Source organism: Eptesicus fuscus, chromosome 16 (assembly GCF_027574615.1).
Source record: "Eptesicus fuscus isolate TK198812 chromosome 16, DD_ASM_mEF_20220401, whole genome shotgun sequence".
NCBI classification, from domain to species: Eukaryota; Metazoa; Chordata; class Mammalia; order Chiroptera; family Vespertilionidae; genus Eptesicus; species Eptesicus fuscus.
Window position 1 is genome coordinate 12,096,209 of NC_072488.1, and position 26,068 is coordinate 12,122,276.

At 46.4% G+C, this 26,068-nt stretch overlaps 2 protein-coding genes across 2 annotated transcripts in view; both read right to left on the reverse strand.

The window, feature by feature from the left end:
* Positions 1-10,088, reverse strand: part of IFT172 (intraflagellar transport 172) — a 33,804-nt gene extending 23,716 nt beyond the window's left edge. The window contains exons 1-13 of the mRNA XM_054728054.1: positions 9,839-10,088; positions 6,552-6,695; positions 6,223-6,335; positions 5,787-5,826; positions 5,407-5,472; positions 5,118-5,197; positions 4,812-4,899; positions 3,820-4,034; positions 2,818-2,941; positions 2,340-2,435; positions 1,046-1,207; positions 418-471; positions 70-173 (exon numbers count right to left, since the gene is read on the reverse strand). Coding sequence (XP_054584029.1) covers positions 70-173; positions 418-471; positions 1,046-1,207; positions 2,340-2,435; positions 2,818-2,941; positions 3,820-4,034; positions 4,812-4,899; positions 5,118-5,197; positions 5,407-5,472; positions 5,787-5,826; positions 6,223-6,335; positions 6,552-6,695; positions 9,839-9,877 — 1,325 coding nt within the window. The 5' untranslated portion in view covers positions 9,878-10,088. The remainder of the gene's footprint in view (positions 1-69; positions 174-417; positions 472-1,045; positions 1,208-2,339; positions 2,436-2,817; positions 2,942-3,819; positions 4,035-4,811; positions 4,900-5,117; positions 5,198-5,406; positions 5,473-5,786; positions 5,827-6,222; positions 6,336-6,551; positions 6,696-9,838) is intronic.
* A 2,054-nt stretch (positions 10,089-12,142) lies between these two features.
* Positions 12,143-14,874, reverse strand: FNDC4 (fibronectin type III domain containing 4). Its single transcript, XM_008162297.3, has 7 exons — positions 14,533-14,874; positions 14,204-14,348; positions 14,002-14,117; positions 13,557-13,761; positions 12,989-13,078; positions 12,533-12,657; positions 12,143-12,366 (listed from the first exon to the last, which is right to left on the reverse strand). The coding sequence occupies exons 2-7, from the start codon at positions 14,322-14,324 to the stop codon at positions 12,331-12,333; spliced, it is 693 nt and encodes a 230-aa protein (XP_008160519.1). The 5' UTR covers positions 14,325-14,348; positions 14,533-14,874; the 3' UTR covers positions 12,143-12,330.
* Between the last annotated feature and the right edge of the window lie 11,194 nt (positions 14,875-26,068).

Genomic DNA, 26,068 nt, shown 5'->3' on the forward strand with positions numbered 1-26,068 from the left:
GATATAGGAGTTAGAAGTCAAAAAGGGATTCTTTTGAGTTTCAAATTTTAGAGAACCTTGTGGGGTTACCTGATGAGGTGGGGGTTCATGAATTCCGTACGTACGGAACCCAGGGTATCATTATTCCCATATTCCACCAGGGTGAGCTCCCCAGCATTGAAGATCATGCACACCTGGGGATGAATGGAATTGTTATATGGTGGAAAGGTTGCATGAAGAAAGAGAAAAACAGTAGAGGGAGGTGACTGTCAGTTCAAAAGGACTCCCACTCTTCTCTCTGTTCTGTTCCTCTGCCCATTTCACCCTCTGCCTTTCTTTATCTGCTGTCTTCTCAACCTATCGCCACTTGCCATCCTTCTGACACAGGAGCCGGAAGGAGGCTTATGAAGATGGTGATGGTGAAAAAGCTCTACTCACATTTTCATTTTCAAAGAAATACTTCTCATTGCCACCAGATCCCTGCCAAGCTACCTGTAAAAGGAAGACAGAGGGGACAGTGTGGGTAACTATCCAAGACAATGCTGAAGGAATGAAAGGGTGGGAGGCGGAGAAACCGAGTCTGGGGAGGCTATAATGTTGCACAAAAGAGGTGCTTTGTCGGATTCTGCCCTGGTCACTGTTTCTGAGAGGGGCCATAAAAACAGTCTCACAGTGGTGATTCGTATTCCAGGACTCCAAAGCTCCTGGGCCTCATTCCCTGAAACCAGACCCACAGTATCAGAATGTTAAGAGCTTCCTGTGGAGATCTTCCCCCTAGGAACCCTGGCTCCTCTGAAGCAGCAAGTCAAGAAGTCCCTTCCCAAGGCAGGGGAGGGTGGGTGGGTAGGAGGTAATCAACCAAGGACCTTGTATGCATATATGTATGGCCCATGGACACAGACAATGGGGCATTGAGGGCCTGGGGTGAGGGGCAGGGGTGGGCTGGAGGGGATTAAAGGGGGACATATATAGTACTTTCAACAATAATTAAAAATTATAAATAAATAAAATAAAAAGTCCCTTCCCAGCCCTCCCCTCCCGCCTCGCCCCCCATCTTGGTTCCTACCTCACTAAGGCGGTTAGTGTTCAGGTCCCCCAGCAGCAGTGTGTCTGACGTGTGGGCCACCAGGTAGCGTTCCTTTCCCAGGATTTTCACTTCTTCCACCTCATAGCCATAGTGTGACTTGAGTACCACTCGGGTCCCTGATGATAGGTTCTTCACAATCACCTGGGTAGGGGACAAGTCTGAGCTCCTTAGGATCCCCGACCCAAAAGAAGGGTGAACATGCTGTGCCCTTTGCCCACCTCCATAGCACTAACCAAAGCTGATATCTCATTTCCTCACCTGGCCTTAGACACCTGGGTAATAAGAACACCGCACATTTACATGGTGCTTTACCACTTATGAAATGCTTTCATATGTTACCTCTTTCGATGCTTATAATACATATGATTCTGAAAGTTCCACTGGACAAAACCAATCACTCTCCCTTCGTTCCCACAGCTCTTTGTAGAAATATTTATGATAACTTTTACCACTGTTACTATATTATTTTTTATATGTCTGTGCCTTTGCTGGAATGATCTTCTCGATTAAGGTACAGGGTGTTACTGATAATTATCTTGCATTCGCAATGACTAACAGTGCTGACACACAGAGAATGGATAAATGTTTCTGGAGAAAATGAAATAATGAAGGAATCAATGAATAATAAATGAAAGAATAAAGGAAGTACCCTAGCTGGTTTGGCTCATTGGATAAAGCGTCAGCCTGAGGACTGAAGGGTCCCAGGTTCGATTCGGGTCAGGGGCATATGCCTGGTTGCAGGCTCGATCCCCAGCAGGGGGAGTGCAGGAGACAGCCAATGATTCTCATCATTGATGTTTCTCTCTCTCTCTCTCTCTCTCTCTCTCTCCCTTCCTCTCTGAATCAATAAAAATATATTTAAAAGAAAAAAGGAAGATTAAGGTAGAAAAAAGCAGGCTAGGGAACTAAGAAATTAACTTGAAACACCATACACAGTGAGCTCAGAGGCTCTAAAACATCAGAATGTTCCCTTGTACTCCTACTTATCAACTTCACCAGCTGACATCAGTGAGGCGGTGAAGTTTTAAACCAGGAAGGTGTAAGTGGCAATCTCCATACCCCTTAAGCCTGATGTTTAAACCTTTTCTTATAATAAGCTGAAAGAACTATTTCAGTAAAGTTGCCAGAGAGCTGCCCCGACACATTCTGTTCCCAGAAAAACTCTGCCGGAGGATAAATGTGACACTGTGGCTGTGGCCGGAAGGCAGGGAAGTGTTCCACGGATGAGTGAGCCATGGCAAGATCTTGGAGTGGCAGGCTTTCAGCAGCTTACCTGGCTGGGTCCCACATATGTCAACTCAAACTTGTTCTTATAGATGCTCCTCCGGAGGCAGCAGTCAAACTGTTCCACGCCCCCACACAGTGTGCCCTGGGAAGGAAAGTGACAGCAGAAAGGGGAACACACGTGGACACAGGCAGGGGAAGGTATCTAGAGGCACCTTCACAACTTGGGTTCTAGAACCAGGGAAGTTGGTAGTTTTGGGATGTCCCAGCTAGAAAAGAGCTGGCAAACTCGGACTGAAGGGCAGAGTGATGGGAGGTAAGGAAGAATCCTGCTCTGCCTATACAACTCTTTTGGCCTCCAACAAAGTATGCATTTCTCTTTCCTGTCTGTAACGTCAGATTTTTAGGCTGGGGTCAAAAGGGAAGAGGGGGTTGTCTAGTGTCAGGAGAGTGCGTTGGGACAAGGCAGGCTTTTTCACAGTTTGGAGAACATCACCGGTACAGAAAGGGCTAACTTAGTAGCATACTGCACAGAGTCGTGAGCCATCCCGCTTCCAGGCCAAGGCAGTGACGGTGTATAAGTTGGCAATCTCCTTGGGCTTCGCCTCTTCCCAGATGCTTCTTCGAGGGCTCCAGTTGAGCACCCGAAGTCTGAAATAAAGTATGTGGCTTTTAGAAGAGATGGGGGATGAGAAAAGGAGTGAAAGTGGGCTGGTATCTGAAGGAAATTGGCCTTGCTACATCAGAGAAGAAAGGACATGAAAGAGAACAGACAAGCTAGTAGGAGAGGACAAAAAGGTTCAAAGGAAGTAAGCTGGGAAAATCAGATCAAAGTAAAATGGAGTAAGAGTGATGGGAGTGGAGAACACAAAAGGTGATTGTAGCTGGTGAGAAAAATAAACTGTTACCAGTAGAGAAATATGGGGTGGGGGAGAAATGATAATAGTTAGGGAAGAAAAAAAAGGAACAGGAAGAGTTCCTAAACAAGATTAAAGGGGATAGAAAGACAGGACTGACAAAGCTGGGGTTAAAAGCACTCTAAGAAAGTGATGGGACCCAGACCCTAGTTGTTTATCTACTGTTCCATCATTCATTCATTCATTCACCAAAAATTTGAGCATATATTATGTGCTAGATGTTAACCATGTCACTGGAGATTAAATAAAAAAAAAATAAAGAGTAAGGGCTCTTCAATTTAGCCAGAAAGATACAAACTCCAAAGTATAATACAATGTGATAAACACTAAGTCAGTGGTCTAAAAAGAGGTGCTGGGAAGACAAGTGGAAATACATTCCACTGTGGAATCCCTGAGGGAAGCAGAGAGACACAACAGAGCATGTGCATTTTGGACTTGGCAGCGTGCCGATGGATGGAGCAGAAGAGGAAATGCGTAAATTAAAACCTGAGAATCTCTCTCAACATACACTTGATTGTGATCCAGTCTGCCACTCTGGTTGAGGAAAACTGGACTAAGGCAAAGAGTACACAGGGAAAGTAGGCAGAAGATGCAACTGGAAGGGAGACCCACCTGTCATAACTTCCCAGCACCACAGACTGGCCCCCGGGACTTGTTGCAGCTGTGGTAAACTCTCGCTCCTGAGGGTCCCGGCTGTAGTCAAACGTTTGTAGCACATGGCCTTCCTTTCCATAGGCCACAATCCTCCGATCACAGCCTGCAGCCACGATGCTGTTGGTAGCCCAAGCCAAGGCATAGGGTGGGCACGGATGGTTAATCAACTTCCCCTAAGATAGAAGTAGAGAGTTCCAACACTCTGACTCTGGGGACCCCACCAGAAATATCTCATTCACAGCACCGGACACCTCACTCTGATCATCTTACTCTGCGGAAATCTTTCTCCCAGCACATCCTAATCCCAAGACTTCACATATTGTCTTTCTGTCTTATACACACACATGCATATATATGACACATATGTACACACCACTGAACTTGTGTTCAAGAGGAACCCTCAAAATACTTATGTGTTGGAGATGTTTACTATGTACCTAATAAGGTCCCCAAAGGGAGATGTCCTACACATTAACCAACCACAGGGAGCTATGGCTCCTTTTTTACTATTTATTTTTAGGATGGAAACATTTAATTATTACATAAGTAATTCTTAATGTAAATGATTCAAATCAACAAGAATTAGAGTAAAACATAAGCATTTTTTTTACCTTTTCCCCCTTGAAAGTAAACGTCTTTCTTCTATAAGTTTATATATATTACATATTTTTTATGTAATGAGAATAATTTTCACTTTTCATTACTCTCAGAGTCTTTATTTCCCTTTGTCTCCAAGTCCCTTCCACCTGACTCACCTTTCCCATAAATATTAAGCTCCGGCCTCCTAAACACAAATCCTCCTGTGGCCACATCCAACTGTCTCTCCCCCTGAGGTCTTACTCCTCTAGCCTCCTTCCCTGGCACCTCAACCCAAATCCCTGAATGTCCAGCCTCCTCTAGGAAGGCTCCTGGGACTTCCTTACCTTCCCCGGAGCATCCTTTATTCATACCTGTGACTCTCCAGACCCTACATCTTCCAAGAAATACCTAACAATAGTGCCATCGGCATGACCAGATAGAATTCCTTTCCCAGAGCAACTGAAAAAGGGGAAAAGAAACAAAGGAGAGAAATACAGAAAAAGATTAGAATACTCTGTCTTACCAAGAAATTCCCCTTTCTTTGTCAAACACTGCCCTGCCTATGGTTCCTGCGCCCAGTCCTCCCCATCTTTCATCCTATGGTCTCCCAGTCCAGACTTCCCCACAGCCGTTATCTACCATTTCCAAACTCTTGGGATACCACTCGCCTTACTCACTTTGTTGTCAGTGACACCACGTAAGAATCTGTCCCATAGATGGTAGATGACTTATTAGTTTTAGTGTTTGCTAAACGAACCTGAAAATGGAAGAATGGACACAAGTCTGGTTAGGGTACTTTCAATTTTGCCCAGGTCCTAAGGAAAGAAAAAGAAAAAGAAAAAAACGGGTCCCTATGCATTCTCCCTCAGCACACAACTCAACCCTAAAGGAGATTAACCATATTTCTTTCTTCATAACAATTATCCCCACCCCCAACCTTTCCTGTGGTTGTCTTCCCTCCTTTACCTTCCCTTCAGCCAATCCAAAGACAATGATGTACTCCATTGGCCACTGCAGACAAGTAACAGCACTCTGTAAGAAAGAAAGGGTGAAAGGATAATCACTTCTATGTGGGTCAGCACATTTATAATAGCATAAATCTGAACTGCCTGGACACCTTGGCTCATGCCACCATCACAATCGCCTACAGGGAAGGAGAAGAGGAGATACAAATGGGCTCCGAGGAGGAAAGCAGATGAGGATGAACAGCCAGGTAGCACCATCCATGCAGTAGGAAAAGTCAGATACAGATGTTAAAAAAAAGCAACTCCTGGTTGCATTTATAAGCAGGTAGACTGATACATGTTTGTTCATCCTAATCTCCCAGGGACTGGTCTGAACTTTACCGTCTGGATGAACTTGTTACAGATGACTTTCTTGTCACCCCTGCCAAATAAAAGAAAGAAAAGCATATTAAAAACCATTTCCATAGATAAATTGGCACAAATAATGCTAGGGGAAGGGAAGAGTGAACAGATATGTTCCTACCACTCCACAGGTGCCTTGAAAAGAGGCGTAAGAGGGAGCGTGAGTAGCTCTGGAATAATCACCCAGGGCTCCCCGGGATCTTACAGCGCCTCCTTGTTGACTTAGACTGATTCCTCCAGGGATGGGATCACAGGACACAGTGGGCCGGCAAAGTCAGGGAAGCAAAAACAGACTCTGCCTTCCATGCCACAGCTTGGCCCCTCATCCTCTCTATTCTCCCTCCCCAGTGAGGCAGTTCCTCCTGCCTTCCCCATCTTCTCTGAGTCACCCCCTTCTCCCAATCGCTATCCTTACCAATCTTCTCCAATTTTGTACACATAGATGATGTTGTCAGTCTGTCCTACGGCAATTTTAGTGGAATCAGGAGAAAACGACATGCCCTTCACCATATAGCTCTTTCTGCCGTACTAAGAATTAAAAAGAAAAAAAAAAAAGTAATGAGAATATGTGAAAGGGAAAAGAGAGGAAAGGGTGCATGTGTGACTGTAATGAGCTTGAGGGATTTATACTGAGAAATGAAGGGGCAGGCCCATTTCTATGCCTATGGCCAGGAAGTGGGTTAGAAAGTTTTTCAGGTTCCTAAGGCCCATCAACAGGTTAAGGTACACATGAGTACTCTTCACCTTCATGTCAGCTGGTTTGGTGGAGAATTTATCTCTCCGCTCCCCATGTTCATCATATAGCAACACCACGCGGTCCACTGTGCAGACAGCGAACTTGGCATTGTTCTGGGACCAAGCCATGCAGGTCACCTTTGCAGCTCCATCCTGCAGAGGCAAAGAGGCCAAAAATAAATCCAAGTGCTGGTCTAGAATGCCAAAAGCATTTCTAATTCCATTACTTCGAGTGTGGCTCTTGTCAATTTTCCTTAAAGCAGAGAGATGCACTTGACCCATCTGGTCTCCAAGGCCATAAAACCCTAGACTGTGAGAACAAGGTGCTTCTAGAAACCCATAAAAGAGGTGACATGCTGAGTCAACTGTACCCATGTCCCTGCAATGGTCTTGTCCCCTTGGAAATAAATTCAATTGATCTAAGTTTTGGTCTTCAGCCATTTATTCAATTAATATTTTCTGAATACCTCACTGAGAAAGGCACCTGGCTGAGAGGGAGACAAAGACCAAAACATGGTCTCTGCCCCAGGATCTAAAAAGATGTTGGAAAAAAAAGGGGGGGGGGAGTCCCATAAGTGAGGTATGTACAAAGCACTATAATAGTTTGTAGAAGCCTCAGATAATTTGTTTATACGATCAACATTAAGCTTTGAAGAATGAATGCAGCTGAGTGAGGAAATTATCTTAGGTAGAAGAAATGGCATGAGCAAAGGCAAGTATGGTCAAGTAATGGTAATTTAATTGAGCCAAAACTGTCTTGTAAAGAGCAAAATAGAGGAGAAACAGACTGAGGCCAGTTCAAGAAGGATCTTCAGAACCAGGATTTTTGGTTTATTTGGTAGGAAAGGGGGAGACAGTAAAACTTCTGGAATAGGGAGTAAAATAGAGTTGAGACTTAGGATGAGCAATGCCACCTTGTTTTTTGTTTTCCCTTAACTATCTACTTCACCAAAGCCCAAGTTAGAAGTGATCATCTCCCAGTGAATTATTCTTGCCAGGTCTGCCCCTCCCGCCACCAGCCCTGGTCCTCTACGATGCTGCACTAAGGATTTTCCTTCTTGAAATAAAAAGTTTAGTTTCTGCTTCAATTGATTAATTACTTGAGCTGTAAAGGGCTGCCTTAAAACAGTTACTTTTCATTTCTAATCCAGTTACCTCCAAAGTCAGAGGTTTAAAAATAGGCTTTTCCCCCGTCAAAATCCTCACACCAGTCAGAAAATAGCCACACCACCACTAGTATCACCTTCCAACTCTTTTTCAAAAACTTTATTTTTAAAAATTATATATTTTTATTGATTTCAGAGAGGAAAGGAGAAACATCAGTGATGAGAGAGAATCATTGATTGGCTGCCTCCTGCACGCTCCCATGGGCGAGCCCACAACCACAAACTGGGCATGTGCCCTGACCGGGAATCAAACCGTGACCTTCTGGTCACGCTCCACCACTAAACCATGCAGGCCGGGCGCCCCTCCAACTCTTGATTAAATTATGTTAGAAGGGCGGAGGGATCCTCAACAATTGTTGTCTATCATCTTCCTTCGTCATTTTTTCCAAACCTGGGCATTCAGCCCTTTCCTGCATCATGACATCACCTTACTTTGTAAAATTGAAGGAAGATTTCACTTCCAATTATTCCATTAAGGTAAAGAAAAATTTAAATTACAGATTCAGGGACCAGTTTACTGAGCAAAGGGCACATCTGTCTCTCTCTCTCTCTCTCTCTTTAATTCTACTTTATTGATTTGATTTGAAAGGAGAAACATCAATGTGAGAGAGAAACATTAATTGGCTGCCTCCTGCATGTGCCCCCAATTAGAGATTGAACCCATAACCTGGGTATGTGCCCTGACGGGGAATTGAACCTGCCATCTCTTGGTGTGTAGGATGATACTCTATCCAACTGAGCCACACTGGCCAGGGCTAGGCACATCTCCCTTTTTAAAAAAAATATATTTTATTGATTTTTTACAGAGAGGAAGGGAGAGGGAAAGAGAGCCAGAAACATCGATGAGAGATAAACATCGATTGGCTGCCTCCTGCACACCCCCCACCAGGGATGTGACCGCAACCAATGTACATGCCCTTGACCGGAATCGAACCTGGGACCTCCCAGTCCGCAGGCCGATGCTCTATCCACTGAGCCAAACCGGTTTCGGCAAGGCACATCTTTCTTTTGTTCTAATTTCCTTCTATTCTCCTAATGCCAATCCTCTGTTAAGCCTTCCTTATTTCCATAATTAATCCTCTTTTCTCTGCAATATGTACTTCACAGGGCTGTTATCAGGATTAAATGCACTAGGAAATAGAACAATAATAGCTAACCTTTAACAAGCGCTTACCATAGACTGGGCATTTTGATACTCATTTATCTTGTTTTACCTCATAACACTGAGGTAGATGCCATTATTATGCATCTTTTACAGGGGAAAATGACACACGGGAAGGTTAAGGAATTTGCTCAAGTTTACACAGGCAATCGGTAAGTGACAGAACCAAGACGCAAATCCATGTATGTCTGACTTGGTAAGCCACAATCCTAACTTCTTTACTTAGGCTACTAAACATTCAGTTACGACAGCCATTCTTCTTATGAGTTTTGTATTTTGTTCTTTTAATTTTGAACATCCTTTTCTCCGATCCATTTTTTACACTGCTTTTCAGTTTACAATGCTCTTTTGTGTCTATTGCCTCCTTTAACTCTTCCCAGATGCCCTAAGGCTGCTATTAGAAGGAATGCTGAGAGAGACTGTGTGATAAGGGCTAACGTCTGAGGTAGCGGGACATTTATTTAAAGTAGTGGTTGGCGCTAGGGCTTGAATTCTGGTTTTCTAACCCCTAAATCCAGCCTTTCTTAACCAAGTTTCAGGGTTCCTCCCCCAGTACCCAGCCTCCGGTGAATCAGAGATCTCTCTGCACCATCGGAACGCACGGCGCGGACGCCGGCCCTCCCTCTCGGGGGCTTGCACTGAGCGCGCTTATTTAATTCCGTGCGGGGTTACGTTCGTTGTTGACGGGCGCGGGAGCCTTCTGAAGGCAGGAGCAGCGGCAGCTAGCTCTGGATCCCTCCGAGCCCCAGCACGGGGCCTGGCACAAAACGGATGCGAAATGACACGCAAGGCAAGCTGCAGCGGTTAGCGCTCCATCTCGCCTGCTGGACGGCATGGACGCAGCCGAGTCGCGCGCGGCCGTCGGTCTTCTGCACACAGTAGGCACTCGACAGGATTAAACTTCCGTCCCCCGCTTCTCTGGGGACGTCAAGACGGGCGGGGGAGGGACGAGGCACGCAACTCCTCACCTGAGGGCTCAGCAGGGTTCTCAGGTGCTTCAGCTGCATGACGAACACCTGTCTCTCGGATGCCACCAGACAGCGACAACTCCGGCGGTTACCGGGACAACCCGTCACGCAGCCTCAGCTACGCCGCTGACGCAAATGCGCCCGGGGCGCACCGCCACGTCGCAAAGTCACCGCGTAGGTTCGCGGCGAAGCAAACAAAGAACGTGCGCAGGCGCAGTGCGCTTTAGGGCGGGGCCCGGGTAGGACTGGAAGAATCCTCTCCGCTGCCAATCCCGTCGCTGCCTGAATTCAAGATCTAGCCCAGCTCACGAGCCTGCTGCAAACCGAGGTCTACGTAACCGCAGTCTCTCTCGCTCTCTGATGTACGTAAACCTGGCTGAAGGCTTTCTTTTAATCCTCGCAGCCCTGAAGGAAAGCAGGGCAGTTGCTATTCTAGACCTTTTACAGTTGACGGAATTGTATCCAAATGAATTGTATGATTTGCACGGGACCACAAGGCATTATAATAATGATAGCTAACAGGGAATACTCAGTGTGTGTCTGCCGGGCTTACAGTGCAAAGTGTTGCACATGCATTATCTCATTTAAGCTCAAAGCCACCTTTTGAGGGGATAGCATTATTAGTCCTATTTTACATAACAGTCAGTTAAGGATGAAACTGGGATTCAACCTAGACCTGGCACATTGAAACACCCTTTCTATTCCTTGTCAACTCCTGCTTCCCTATCTCCATGCCACTATACCCTGTGACACTCCCACCCCAAGAAATGATGTGTCCAGTCTGAGAGATGAATGTTTTGGGACCGGTGGCCAGGGAGAGGTAAGGTAACCTGCTTCCAAATTGGGTAGTGGTGGAGTAAAGACTTCTGATTAGATCAGGATGCATTCCTGTTTCAGGGTGGAGAGCAAACCAGAAATGGGCTCACCTGATAGGTTAAGGTTATCTTTCAATATCTGGGGTTGGAGATTGGTTAAGTAGAAAAGATATTGACTTCTTGATCTTTATTTGGATCAGGGTCTCTTTCAGAATTGTTGGTTTAATTTCTTGTAACATCCCAGAGAGATCAAGATTCAGAAAAGGAGAGTTATTCATAAGCCTTCTCTGGAAAGATCTGGAGTTGAGAAGACCTGTAACCTGTCTACTCAAAGTGTAGCGTATGCTTTTCAGACAGATTCTGGGTTCTGAAGCCTTTCCCCCACAGTGGTTGCAAATGTCAACTGGTATTTCACTGGCACCAACCAACTGGAACTTAGGAAAGAGTAGAGGACAGTCCCTGTTTTCACAGGAAACAAATAGGCGCCAGAGCCCAAATTAGAATTCTTTTGACAGGGGATTTTGAACCCTTCAACTTTATTTCCAGAATCCTCCTCTGGATATGGTGTCAGAGTGAACATGATGTCATTTATGCTTTACAGTTATTATTGAACTTGACTGAGTGAACAGAGACAGAGACCTAAGGGAAAGCAAGGACGGGGAAGAATAGGCACAGGAGGAGCCTGTAGCACCGAGGGATCCATTAGTGTATCCATGAGTGTATGCTCTTCCGTTTGTCCCAAGACACTGTTCAGTCCTTTCCTGCAAACTAGCTCAGGTTTGATGGAGGAGTCACAGGAATAAATGGTGAGGAGCTGAGCTGCTGGTGTGAAGATAACAAGGCGACTGGCCCTCTTATGTGATATCACTTTAGTTTCCACCGGGACAGGAAGAATTTATATCCTCTTCTTTCCTCCTCCCCTTCCTGGCCCAACAAAGCAAAAGGAACTAGGGCTCTAGCTTCCTATACCCCTTTCTGGCCCCTCCCCACCCATCCCAGGCTGGAGAATCAAAGCAAACACTTTAAAATGAGAGTTTGCCCCCGTCAAGTTGGTGGTAGTGCGAGGGGCCCTTGTAGTCAGAGGAGAGAAGATGGGGAAACGTCTTCAGCATACTATACAGTCAGTTCCATTTTGTCCAAGAACCTTTATTGGAAAAATGTCCCAGGAGTGAGATCACCAGCAGCTGGGGGTGCTGCCAAGTGAGAGGGGGAGCACCTGAGGCTCCATGGAAGACATTGGAGTAGTGCAGTGCAGTGTCTGTCATTATTTATTTGCTGGGAGAGGGGGAGTACCTACAGAAACCCCTCTCTGAGACCCAGAGGCAAGATGTGGGGGCAGCAGGGAATGCTGAGAGTCCTGATACAGGGGACATGGGGGCTCCATTTGGGACCTAATGGGATAGGGTTGAACAAGTGATGCTCCCCTGGACCTGGGGGATGGAAAGACATACCCCATCTGATATCCTCTCCCCAAGTCCAGGGGCACAGACCTACCTTCTGGCCCTGTTCACAGTGGAAAGAGGATGGGTACCAGGCCTGAGATTGTGGGAGTGTCATTATCTTCTGGGATACTGTGGGATCCTTCAATCGTGGGCTGATCACCATCTTAGGCTCTCCCTGACCCCATCCCCATCCCCAGGTTGTTAGTGCGTCTCTCTTCTGGTTCTGTTTCTTCACTCATACGTCTATGGTGTTGATGGATGGTGACTTTTTCTGTGAATGAAAATGACTTGAGTCTCTAAATTTCTGGAAGGAAATACCACCTCCATCCCAAATTCCCATTGGGATTTTTCCTGCCCCTCCTTGCCTTTCTCCCTTTTCCCTGACTGCTCCCAGGGGCAAAACATCACCCTCCCTTCCCTCACAGGCCCCACCTCACCTGTCTTGTCCCCACTGGCCTTCCCTGAGGACTCTGCTCTGGCCCCTTCCCCTTCTCCTTGGGGTTGTTGTTGGAGTCGTTGTCCTTGATGATATCGTACTGACGGCAGAACAGCCCAATTACAGCTGAAACACAACAATACAGTCTGAGCCTTGATCCCAACCTCCCCACTCACATCCTCAAAGGGCAGTGAGATGCCCACAGCGGATGGAGAATCTGAGAAGAAAATCTCTGAGTTCCCGGTGCCCGTGCACAAGCACCCCCCTCTTAGTCTTCCTCTCTGGGCTCCCCATAGCCTCCTCTCCCTCTCTTCAAATTTCTGCTAATCCCTCTCAAATGAGCATCTTCCGACTCCATTTCTCTCACCCCCTTTTCTCCCAACAACCCTCACCACCTCCCACCTGCACCGAGCCCCATTCCCTCAATCATTGGTCCCCTGTCCAGCTGCTTACTCACCAGCCCACATGAGCAACACGACCACGATGATGACCACTTCCCCTGTCTGCAGTGGTCGCTCTCCATCCAGACCCTCCACTGTGATGTCACCTGAGAAGGAAGGACACGGCCTCTGGGTGTGGAGAGTAGCTAGAGAGGTATGTCTATGCAGACAGTCAAGGATGGAGATACTGGGGATGAGAGCCAGGGCAGGCCCGTCCCAGCATTGCCCCTGGTAGCCCCTCTCTGGGAAGCGGTTGATGGACACGTGGTCCCAGGCCCAACAAGCAGGAAGGCTACAGGTCAGGCACTTGCTCACGCAGGCTGCAGCTGCTGTGAACTGAGGTTGGGTAAAAGGAAGCTTAAAAGCCCTTCCTCCAAAGGATTCATTAACAGCCTGTGTACGCCCAATCGCCTGCCAACCTGCCTTCCTTCCTTTCCTGGCAGCACAACACATTAAATCATCCTTCTCTTCATCTCAGCTAGACTGTTGGCTTGCTTTGGAGAAATAAACAAGAGGCCTAACTCTAGATAAAAAAGCCAGAGGATGCAAAGCTTTAGGGAGTGGGGAGTAACAGACCCTCCTCACCTGGGCTCGAGCTGTTTGAAGGCAGCCGGTCCGAACCCTTGAGAGTTCGAAAGTGCACCCGGGGCCCCGGGGGGCTCTCTCCCCGAAGGCCGATGCTCCTGACCTGCACCGTGTAGTCGCTGTCTTCAGCCAGGCCCCAGAGGGCACAGGCGCGAGTGGTGGTGTTCACCTCCCGGATCACCCGCTGTCCTGGGCCGTTCTGTCGCTTCAGAAAGACAATGAGAGAGAGAAGGGCAGCCTCACCCCACTCCCAGGCCACAGGCTCAACCCCAGCAGTCCTGAACACCCAAGCCGAGGGAATGCGGTGGAAAAGGGCAGCCGGAGCCAGGGCACGCCAGCTCCCAGATTCTCCCACCGCGGGCAGGGAGCTGGGGGTGGGGAGTGGTGGTGGGGATATTCAGAGATCCAAGGACACAAGTTAGGGGAGCAGAAGGGTGATTCATACTTGCTGGGATATGGAGTAGCCAATGACGATGTTGCCTTCTGGGACGTCCCAGGACACAGTGGCCGAGTTGGCTCTGAGGTGAGTGACTGTCACATTCACAGGAGATGGAGGCCGGTCTGTGAGTGCCAGTACGTTAACAGGTTAACAGGTTCCACCCACAGACTAGCTCTGGTTAATTCCCTCCTCCATCTCCTTTACTCACCTGCTCGCACAAAGCCCAGGTCACAGCTGACCAGCAGGAGGACCGTGGGACTTAGATAAGGGGAGAGGGGCATCAGCGAAGCCATGGTCCCCACCGAGTCCGCTAGGAGGCACTGAGGCATCCGCTAGACATCCAAGCGGGGCTCCTGGAGATGGCAGGAGTTGGGGGTGGGGGGGGTCAAGGACTGTCCAGAATGCCCGTGTGGGCAACAACTCTCCCGGACTCCCCACGGCCCACAGCGGCCCCAGAGCGCCCCCTTTCCCCACCCTTCCTCGCCCCCGCATCACCCAGGCGCCCCCAGTGCGTGGCTCTGCCCTGCCCACACCCACCTCCGCCGGTCCTCGCGGTCGGTCAGGCCTCGGGGGGGTGCCTAGTGGGCGACCCATCGCCCGAGTTGGTGGTGCTGCCCCTACCCCATCCCGGCCCGGGCCCGTCGAGGCGGGTAGCACGGGGCCGAGCTGCGGGCAGAGAGCGGAGGCGTAGCGGGCGCTGGTTGCAGGGCCCCCAGAGCTGGGACCGGCGGCGGAGTCGGTCCGGGAGCACGGGGCGCTGCACCGCCGGACCGCCGGCCTGGGCGCAGGTGCGGGAGGCTGTGCGGCCGGCTCCGCCGGCGCCTGCAGCGGGATGTGACCGTTCCAGCGAGCGAGCCGCGCCTTCTGCAGAGCTGGCCCCGCTCGCTCCGCCGCAGCCTGGCCAGACGTTCCGGCCCCCGCCCCGCTCCGCTGGGGTTCCTGCTGCCGTCATTCCCCCCCGCCCCTCCCGCACCTACCCTCCTTTCTCGGAGCTCCTCCCACGACCCTGCCCTTGGCGGCCCCCCAGGTCCCATCCCTTCAGATCCCGCGGCTCGGTCCTAGGAGCCCACGGGGGCGATGGGAGAGGCACTGTGTGAGGGTCTCTAGCACCCGGGATTGCTCCTCCCTCCCCGGATGGAATTAGCCAGGAGTGCGGGAGGGGACAGAGTGATGGAGACAATTGTTTCAAGAATCTCCTACTTGTAGACTGCGTCAGCTTTGAAGCCTTTTCTCCATTCACAATGTGGTATCTATTCCTTCAGTCTCTCTCTCTCATTCTTTCATTTATGAAGCAAATATTTGTTGAGGGTCTCCTGTGTACCTGGAATGTTAAGAGCCTGAGATACAGCGATTATTAAGAGTCCTGGGTTTTTAGGGGGAAATTTAAAGAGCAACGACTTACCTGGCTTGTCTTACCTTTTCAACTGACTGTGTGGCCTTGGGGAAATTGATTAATCCAGGTCTCAGGTTTCCCACCTGTCAATCAGAGTCCAAAACATGACAGGGCTGTAGCGAGGATCCAATGAGACAAAGTTGGGGAACGATCTTTACAAATCTTACAGCACTGTGTGCAGGAAAGATTATTAATTTGCACCAATTTGTTAGTTACTTCACTCATTCGATAATCATCTGGTAAATCCTCACGTATTTTCATGCTTTGGCTGAGCATAAGATTTGGAGTCAGAGCCTGGATGTGTGTGATCTTCCACTGACAACTTCTGAGCTTCAATTTCATCACCTGAAAAAGGAGGGTGTTAGTATTGTCCTCTTAGTGTTAATGTATCAGGTGAGATACCGTATGGGAAAAGTGCATTGCTCAATGTAAATAAATGTTGGCTGCTGAATTTAGGACAGTACTCTGGTTTCTAATTCTTTTTGCAGCATTTCTATTTATGTGGCACTTTCCCCTGAAATATCCGGTTCAGTGTGCACACCCCTGGGGCTCGGAAGCTTCTGTGTTCTCCCTTCTGGGAGGAGAGGGAATTGGGGCAAGTGGGGCACAGATGGCTGGACGACTGTGTGCATTGAACATGTGATCAGGCCATGGCCCCAGCCCTCTGACCTCTGTTGACCCTTTGGCCTCCTGATTCATTCCTGGTCCTAGAGTACTCTTTAAAAAAATTTTTATTAATCTTTTACAGAGAGAAAGGGAGAGGGATAGAGAGTTAGAAACATCGATGAGAGAGAAACATCAATCAGCTGCCTCCTGCACACCCCCTACTGGGGATATGCCCACAACCAAGGTACATGCCCTTGACCAGAATTGAACCTGGGATCCTGGAGTCTGCAGGCCAATGCTCTATCGACTGAGCCAAGCCGGTTAGGGCCCTAGAGCACTCTTGCCCAGGGACTCTCACTGCCCTGGGACTGGGACTGGGTGTGGTTCTGCACTTCCAGGATCCAGGCCACCCAGAAAGAGGTCATTGTACCAAAGGGCAAGAGTAAGGAACTTTGGGTCTTCCTCTTCAGGGGCTAAGCAGGGGCTGGGGAGTCTAGGTGCTTGTAAAGAGGGACTCCAGAAGCTCCCCTGGGGTTACCAAATGATCTTGAGACCAGGAAAGGGTACAGGTAGAGGTCTTGCAGGGGGCGGGGGGCAGGTAAAGGAGTCAGGGTGCTTGGGTTACTCATCACTGTGGCTCAGATAAGGCCCTGAGCGCTGGAAGCAGAGATAGTGGGACAGAAAGGCTTATGTGGATGCAGAGGCAGGCAGGACGGTGTGTCCACAGCATGGGACCACATCAGGCACAAAACGGTTTCAGCTTGTGATTGTGGCCCGAGAGCCCCCCAAATGGGAGGTGAGACCCTTCTTCATGTTGGCCTTCTGCACTGATTCCTAAACCATTTCTCATCTGGACTTCCTTCCACCTTGGGTTTCTGTTTTCCTCCTCCTCCTTCCTATCTTCCTTCCTGATTTTCTTTCACTAAGAGGCCCAGAGTACCAAGTGCAGGCTAAGTCGGTGGTGTGTGTGTGTGTGTGTGTGTGTGTGTGTGTGTGTGTACAAACACCGTGCCTGCTCCGCCTCCTACCTCCAGTTCAGTAGTCATGAATGAGGCTTTGGCTTCCTGTCTATATCCTCGGGCCCCCTTCCCTCTAGTTGTCTGGTTATGTTGTAGTTCTGCCAATCACAGAGAAGTCAAACCCACTGACCTGGGACTCGGACAAAGCAGGTGCTGAGCACATTGCTGGATTGCTGGGGCAATGTGATGCTGAGACCATCCAGTAGGAAGGGCAAGCCATGTCCACATACCAGGTGACCCAGACCCATGCCCTGGACACTATAAATAGGATGCCAATCCCATCCCCACCTCACCCTCTGTCCTGCCAGACCACGGTCCCTAATTTTGGGAACTCCAGGAGCCCCTTCACCTCACCTCACCTCACCCCCAATCTACTGTCCTCTTCTTGTCTTCTGATTCCTGCTTGTTCCCTACATTGAGTCAATTCTGACCATCATGGTGCAAATGGCTGGAAAAGTTCAGGAAGTGCTGAAAGTACTAACACTCTATCTGCTCTCTGCCTACACTTCTGTTTCCTTCTACTTTGCTTTTTTCTTAGTCCCATTTCTCTCTTTTACAGATCTCAGTTCTCCTTTCTCCCAGACTTCCCTCTTGAATCCTTGTTGTCATCTTATTCAATAGTAATTTTTAAAAATATGTTTTTATTAATTTTTTTTTCAGAGAGAGAGGAAGGGAGAGGAATAGAGAGAGAGAAACATCTATGAGAGAGAAACATCATTGATCAGCTGCCTCCTGCACCCCCCCTACTGGGGATCGAGCCTGGTGCCCTGAATGGGAATTGAACCAGTGACCTCTTGGTTCATGGGTCGATGCTCAGCCACTGAGCCACACTGACCTGACTCTCAATAATAATTTTAATAATAATTATCACCGCCCAGCTGGCATGGCACAGTGGTTAAGCAGTGACCTATGAACCAGGAGGTCACAGTTCCATTCCCAGTTAGGGCACATGCCCAGGTTGCTGGTTCAATCCCCAGTAGGGGGCGTGCAGGAGGCAGCCGATCAATGATTCTCTCTCATCATTGATGTTTCTATCTTTCTCTCCTTTTCCCTCTCCCTTCCTCTCTGAAATAAGTAAAAATATATTTTAAAAAATTATCATTTGCATAATAATTTATAATCGACAATTTACTTTCATACACATTGCCTTCACAAGAACTTGTGAAGCTAGTGTTATTGTCTGTTTTTTTTTGTGTGTTGTTGGTTTTTTTCCAAATGGCAAAACAAAAACCACAGTAGTTTGCCCAAATAAACCCAGTTTTTAAGAAACCACCCATTTCAGGGTACCATGCTTACCCCAAGAATCAGCTTCAGTAATTCTGGAGTAGTGCCCCAAAATCTGTCTTTTTAAAGTGCTTCCCAGATGACTCTGAAGATCAGCCAAGTTTGATTTAAAGAACAACTGGAAGATCTCCACGCCTACATTGTTTGGAATCCTTCATTTCACTTAGTCACAGTGCCTGAAATTAGCATCCCCTGCAGCAGATATATTTTTGGTGAAGGAAAGGCCTCCATTAAAAGGATCATGGTAAAGAGTACCTCAGACTCCTTTATACTTTCGTATGAATTACACTACAAGCTCGGGAACTGGGACTTGAAAAAAGTACCTCAGAAGGTACGCAGCTCACCCCTGTCCCCAAGATCTCCACTAAATACACAAAGCTGCTCTTGAGTGATCGACAGGCTTTCTCTGGAATGCCTCCAATGACAGGAAGCCCTCAGCTTTATCAAGTGGCCCACTCCAACGGTTTATTTAGCAGAGTTAAGCCTGGCTGTACATCAGAATCTCCAACGGATGCTTTCAAAAAATAGACATTTCAGGGCTTTACCCCAAACCTACCCCAGAGCTCCCACACAAAGGGCTAGAATCAGCTTGCTTTCTTCCTTTTTTTTTTTAACACTCCCAAGGCAGAATCACACCGAGCACTATTGGTTTAATATGCTGACCTTCTCTGAGATCAAAGTAGCATTTAGAGAGAGAAAAAGAGGGATGGGATTTGGGGGCACAGGACTCTCAGGAATGGGGAACACGGAGGGAGCATCTGACTTTAGGTTCTGTTACATCTTGTCTAAATTCCTGCCATTGTATGCCAACTAAAATGTTGTAAATCAAATCCTATTTTCTCATTTCCCTTTTCCCTTTAAAATGTGTTATTTCCATCCATTTAAGAGACAGGTCTCGCCCTAGCCAGTTTGGCTCAGTGGATAGAGCATCGGCCTGCGGACTGAGGGGTCCCAGGTTCGATTCCGGCCAAGGGCACATGCCTAGGTTGTGGGCTCGATCCCCAATGCGGGGTGTGCAGGAGGCAGTCGATCAATGATTCTCTCTCATCATTGATGTTTCTATCCCTCTCTCCCTCTCCCTTCCTCTATGAAATCAATAAAGAAATATATTAAAAAAAAAAAAAAAAAGAGACAGGTCTCTTAAATCAGTAATTATAAAACACCTAAATGGCTAGAGTAGTTTCTGGTGTTTTGTTTTTTTTCTTTATTGATTAAGGTATTACATATATGTCCTTAGCCCCCCCTTCTCTCCCTGCCCCCCCGGCCCTCCCCCGCTCATGCCCTCACTCCCCTGGTGTCTGTGTCCATTGGTTATGCTCATATGCATGCATACAAGTCCTTTGGTTGATCTCTTCCCCTTACCCCCACCCTCTCCTACCTTCCCTCTGAGATTTGATGGTCTGATCGATGCTTCTCTGTCTCTGGATCTGTTTTTGTTCATCAGTTTATGTTGTTCATTATATTCCACAAATGAGTGATATCATGTGATATTTATCTTTCTCTGACTGGCTTATTTCGCTTAGCATAATGCTCTTCAGGTCCATCCATGCTGTTGCAAATGGTAGGAGTTCCTTCCTTTTTACAGCAGCATCGTATTCCATTGTGTAGATGTACCAGTTTTTTAATCCACTCATCTGCTGATGGGCACTTAGGCTGTTTCCAATATTAGCTATTGTAAATTGTGCTGCTATGAACATAGGGGTGCATATATCCTTTCTGATTGGTGTTTCTAGTTTCTTGGGATATATTCCTAGAAGTGGGATCACTGGGTCAAATGAGAGTTCTATTTTTATTTTTTTGAGGAAACTCCATACTGTTCTCCACAGTGGCTGAACCAGTCTGCATTCCCACCAGCAGTGCACGAGGGTTCCTTTTTCTGCACATCCTCACCAGCACTCGTCATTTGTTGATTTGTTGATGATAGCCATTCTGACAGGTGTGAGATGGTACCTTATTGTCGTTTTGATTTGCATCTCTTGGATGATTTGTGACTTTGAACATGTTTTCATATGTCTCTTGGCCTTCTGTATGTCCTCTTTCAAAAAGTATCTATTTAGGTCTGTTGCCCATTTTTTTTATTGGGTTGTTTATCTTCCTTTTGTTAAGTTGTATGAGTTCCCTGTAAATGTTGGAGATTAAACCTTTATCGGAGATAACATTGGCAACTATGTTGTCCCATGCTGTGGGCTTTCTTGTTGTTTTGTTGATGGTTTCTTTTGTTGTGCAGAAGCTTTTTATTTTGATGTAGTCCCATTTGTTTATTTTCTCTTTAGTTTCCATTGCCCTGGGAGCTGTATTGGTGAAGATATTGATTCAGCATGTGTCTGAAAATTTGCTGCCTGTGGATTCTTCTAAGATTTTTATGGTTTCCCATCTTACGTTTAAGTCCTTTATCCATTTTGAGTTTATTTTTATGTATGGTGTAAGTTGGTGGTCTAGTTTTTTTTTTTTTGCATTTTTGTTTTTTAATCCTTACCCAACGATACGTTTATTGATTTTAGAGAGAGAAAGGGGCGGGGAAGTAAATGGAGAGAGAGAGAAAGAGGGAGAGAGAAGAAAGAGAAAGAAACATCAATTGGTTGCCTCTCTTGTGCGCCCCAACTGGGAACTGAACCCACAACCTAGGTATGTGCCCTGACCAGGAATTGAACCCATGACATTTGGGTATATGGGATGATGCTTCAGAGCCACACCAGCCAGGGCTAGTTTCTGTTTAAAGAAGTTTGTGCTGCCTGGCCAACGTGGTTCAGTGGTTGAGCATCAACCTATGAACCAGGAAGTCAAGGCTCAATTCCCAGTCTGGGCACATGCCCAGGTTACGAGTTTGATCCCCAGTGTGGGGCCTGTGGGAGGCAGCTAATCAATGATTCTTTCTCATCGTTGATGTTTTCTCTCTCTCTCTCTCTCTCCCCCCTTTCCCTTCCTCTCTGAAATAAAAAATATATATATTAAAAAAATAAGTTTGTGCATCTGTGTATAGAAAGTATTAACTAAAGTATTAACTTTTACGTTAACGGTGAATTGCTTTATGTCTCATTTATATATTTCAATTTCATATATGGACTTAAAAAAAAAAAAAAGGAATGCAGTTTCATTCTTCTGCCTTGTTAATCCTGTCCAAAAATTGAGGTGGGCCTTCTAAGCCTCCAATGCTCCTGTTCCTTTTTTCTCTAGATTTGGATGTGTATCCCTAGCATCATCTGCCCTTCCTTTACAAAGGCCTTAGCCCAATCCCTGCTCCTCTGTGCCAGTGATGGGCACATCCGTGACATTCTCCTTTATCTTCCTTTTGTGAGATAGGAAGGCAGGAATTCCGTATTACGCACAAGTTCCGTATCTTCCATCTCCAAGATGCTCATCTCTCCTCCTGTCTGCAATTGTTTACTTTTAATCTCCTTTTCTCAGACACTGGGAATTGAACCTGAGATCCTTTGGTGGCGGACTGATGCTCCAACCACTGAGCACACCAGCCAGGGCTATTATTAGTCTTTGTTTCTATATTTTTGTAGATATTTTCTATGTAGAGACATTTTACTTACATTTTTATGTAGTCAAATCTATTAATTTTTATGTGTTTTGCTTGATTCAAGTTTTTATCTTTCTAAATAAATGTATTGAAATAAGGAGGCTTCCATGAGGGCTTGTAAATCTTTAGTTGTAGAAATATTTTTGATGTAAACTCCCCCACACTTTCCTTCTGAAAAATTTCAACTTACAGAAAAATTGCAAGAATCAGACAATAAACACTCATATGCTTTCCCTAGATTCACCAAACATTAGCATTTTCACATATCTGCTTCATCTCTCTTCCCTCCCCGTTGAATCATTTGAGAGATAATTGGAGATATGATGACACTTGACACAAATTACTTGTGTCCCCTACGAACAAGGGCATTTGCCTACATAACTATAATTATCACACAAGGAAATTTACAATTAAGACAATACAATTATCTAATATACAGACCATATTCAAATTTCCCCAATTATCTCTATAACTAGTGGCCTGGTGTATGAAATTTGTGCATGGAGGGGGGGGGGCGTCCCTCAGTCTGGCCTGCACCCTCTCCAATCTGGGACCCCTTGGGGGATGTCTGACTGCTGGTTTAGGCCCAATCCCTGTGTAATCCAGGACCACTGGCTCCTAACTGCTCACCTGCCTGCCTGCCTGATCGCCCCTAACGACCTCTTCCTGCTGGTCTGATCGCCCTAACTGCTCTCCCCTGCTGGCCTGATCACCCCTAACCGCCTCTGCCTCAGCCCCCACCACTGTAGCTTTGTCTGGAAGATGTCTGGGCTATCTGGTCTAATTAGCATATTAACCTTTTATTAATATAGATTATTAATATAGATGTTTTTATTTTCCAGATCCAAGATCCAATCAAGGATAACACATTGCATTTAGTTATAGGTCTCTTTAGTTTCCTTTAATCTAGATGAGTTCCTCAGCTGTTTTCTTTCATGACATGGATATTTTGTAAGTCTAGACCAACTGTTATCTAGAATGTGCCACACTTTGGATTTGCCTGATTCTTTCTTCATTATATTCAGATTAAATTTTGTGGTAACAGTACTGCACAGAGGAGGCTGTGCCTTTATCAGCGTATCCCATCAGGAGGTGCCTAATAGCAGCCTGTCCCTTTATTGGTGATCTATGTTTGATCATTTGGTCAAGATGATGTCAGTTAGATTTTTTCATAGGTTATTCCTCAGCAGTCTTTCATCCAATAGTTTTAGCATCCACTGATGATTCTTGTGTGAATCAGTCATGACTATGGTCATTTTAAAATGGTGATTTTTCTATTTTTATCGTTCCATCTACATTTATTAGTTGGCATTCTTCTGTAAAGAAAGCCTTTCTCTTCCCTCCCTACCCCATCTACATTTGTTGAGTATCAGTATAGACTCATGAATTTTTGTTGCTGTTGTTGTTAAAAGTGTTTTAATCCATTCCTGTCATTACTCATCTTAATGCTCAGAAAGAGAACTCATTCTAGCTGACCCCTGTATCCTTGTGATATATCATATCCAAATTAGTATTTAACACTCTTTGCTGTGTTTCTTTTTGGGGGAAAATCCCCTTTTCTCTTATGCAAAGGGTAGCATACTATGTTCTTTTTTGCCTTGTGTTTAACTGAAAATCACTCCAGCTTATAAATCTCTTCTTCATTATTATTTACGTGCATGTATGTGTATAAGTATAATAGTTTACCCAGTCATCTCCTATGTAGGAGCACAAAAATGATGTCCCAGGTTCACCATGTACTTTTCCTAGTTCCAATTCTGGAAAAAGCTATTTTCCAAGGAGCTCTAGTTGTTGTTACTGGATATTGGTATTTAGAAACCTAGGTGCTAGGTATGCGCACTGTTATTGGTGTGTCCTTGCCTCTAAGCCCTTTCAGTAGAAAGAACAAGGATATTCATATCTATCTATCTATCTATCTATCTATCTATCTATCTATCTATCTATCTTCCCCTCAGTTCCTTTAATGGACTCCTCTTACCCTCAAAGTGTGGTAATAGATGTTATACAAAAGGTTATACAAAGATATGAAAAGTACTACAGTGGTATAGAAAAGAGGTCTTCAGTTCTGTCTAAGAGGGGAGTCAGGAAAAAGAGGGAGAAGGAGTTTTTTGAATTAGGTCTTGAAGGATGAATAGGAGTTTTTGGGGTCAGGCTGAAGGCTTCTCTCTGCTCTTGCCTCATCTCATTACACTTTCTGGTCTTGATAACTCCTTTCTATTCTTGCATCCAACCTGGAGGCTTCTGACTTTCACACCGAATGCTCTAGCTCCTCCAGGATTCTTCCTCATTGATGACCTCACATTTTCAGGCTTCAGTTCTCCCTGTCTTTCCCCCGTAGGAGATTCCTGTAGTCCTGATGAGCCTCCTAATCTGGTGCTCCCTCCCAGAGGCCCAGGCACAATGGACTGCAGCTCCCTCTGTCTGTGAGACTGCCAGGAGCGCCCTCACTGGGCCAGGCAATCAACCCCCTGGAGACCCTAGAGCCTGCCCTGCAGTGAACTGGTGTTTCTTTGTGGTGAAGCCCTGCCCAGCCCTGCCAGTAGGGAGATTTTGGGCCAGAAGTAGATGTTGTGGGAGGAGAGGCCCAGTCTCCAGGGGCACCAGCAGCCCAGGGTGTGGAGAATCTCTTTACTTTAGGGGAGTTCATGCCCTTGACCCTGTGGCCTCTACTTTCACTGGCATATTTTGATTTCAGAAGTAAAAAAACTAGATGTCTTGTTTTGGAAAGTTAACTTTCCAAATTTAGTAGATCAGAGTCAGTATATCAGAGGTGGGACAAGATGGGTGGCATGGGTTGTTCCCAACATCAGGTTTATTTCTCCCCTGATCCCCGATCCCATTTCATTGGCCACTAACCCAAACCTATTTCAGCATCTCTATATTCCCTGACTCCAACACGTGGGCTCTCTCTCTCTCTCTCTCTCTCTCTCTCTCTCTCTCTCTCTGTCTCTGTCTCTCCCCACTCCAAAATAACATAAGGAGAGGTGGGAACTTAGATTATTCTAAGGGAAGAGGGAAGAAGGGGAGAAGTTGTGTTCCCAACACAGGACACCCAGAAAAAAACAGTCCCACTTAGGCATTCCAGGATCTTTATCACTAGAAAGAATGTTACATCCACACATTAGACCATGAATTTGGGAGTTGCAGCCCCTGCCCAGTATTTGTAAGGCAACATGAGGAACTCTGTCAGGGGCTGAAACCCTTTACTGGTGAGACCCAACAAATACTACAAACCCGAGTCTGTACATTTTAGATCTCATTTGCCACCAGTTTTGATAAATCAAAGTCACCCTCTCTCATCCCAGACCCAAGCCAGCTCTTCAGTGCCTATGATATATTACTCTGATAGTAGAGAGCTGGCTCCCCCTTGTGCCTGAGAAATACCCAACTAATAGACACCCAGGAACTCGGAGTAAAGAGTAGTCAACATTTTAAAGGCTCTCTACATATCTGTGAGCCCCCAGCCTCTATCTGAACTCTCTTTTCCTTTCTTAGTATATCTACATTTACATTATATTTAAAAAAATATATATGTTTTTATTGATTTCTGAGAGGAAGGGAGAGGAGAGAGAGATAGAAACATCAATGATGAGAGAGAATCATTGATCAGCTGCCTCCTGCACAACCCATACTAGGGATTGAGCCTATGACCCAGGCATGTGCCCTGACCGGGAATCGAACTGTGACCTCTTAGTTCATAGGTTGATGCTCAACCACTGAGCCATGTTGGCTGGGCTACATTAGATCTTTAACCAATGCCCTTTCCTCAACCACCACCGCTTCAATAGTGCCTTCAGACTATCATCCCTTTGGTTTTCATATTCTGCAAACACCTCTTCCTAACTCTACAACTCAAGCTGGGTAAAATTAGGAAAGGATCCTGCAAAGACTCTCTGTTTCTTTTTACCCACAACTCTCTCCCATGTGCCTTCACTGGTAAAGTTCTCTCTCATCTTGGCATCATGATCAAGGTCAAGTCAGAGAAGAGACCCTGCTTTCTTGGGAAGGCAAAACAGCCCTTGATCCTGTTGATGAGGCCAACATGTGAAGCAGCCCCACTCCCACGTGTGGAATGGATCTGATACAGAATCAAATTTCCCCAAGGCTAGATATAGAAGGACCCTAGAAATCCAGAAGGTTTTCTTTTTGCTTGCCAAGTACTTGGTACAAAGACATCAAGTGAATTCAATTCTTATACAACTGTATATGATATTCAGGTATTATGACCAACATGGAGGACTGCTC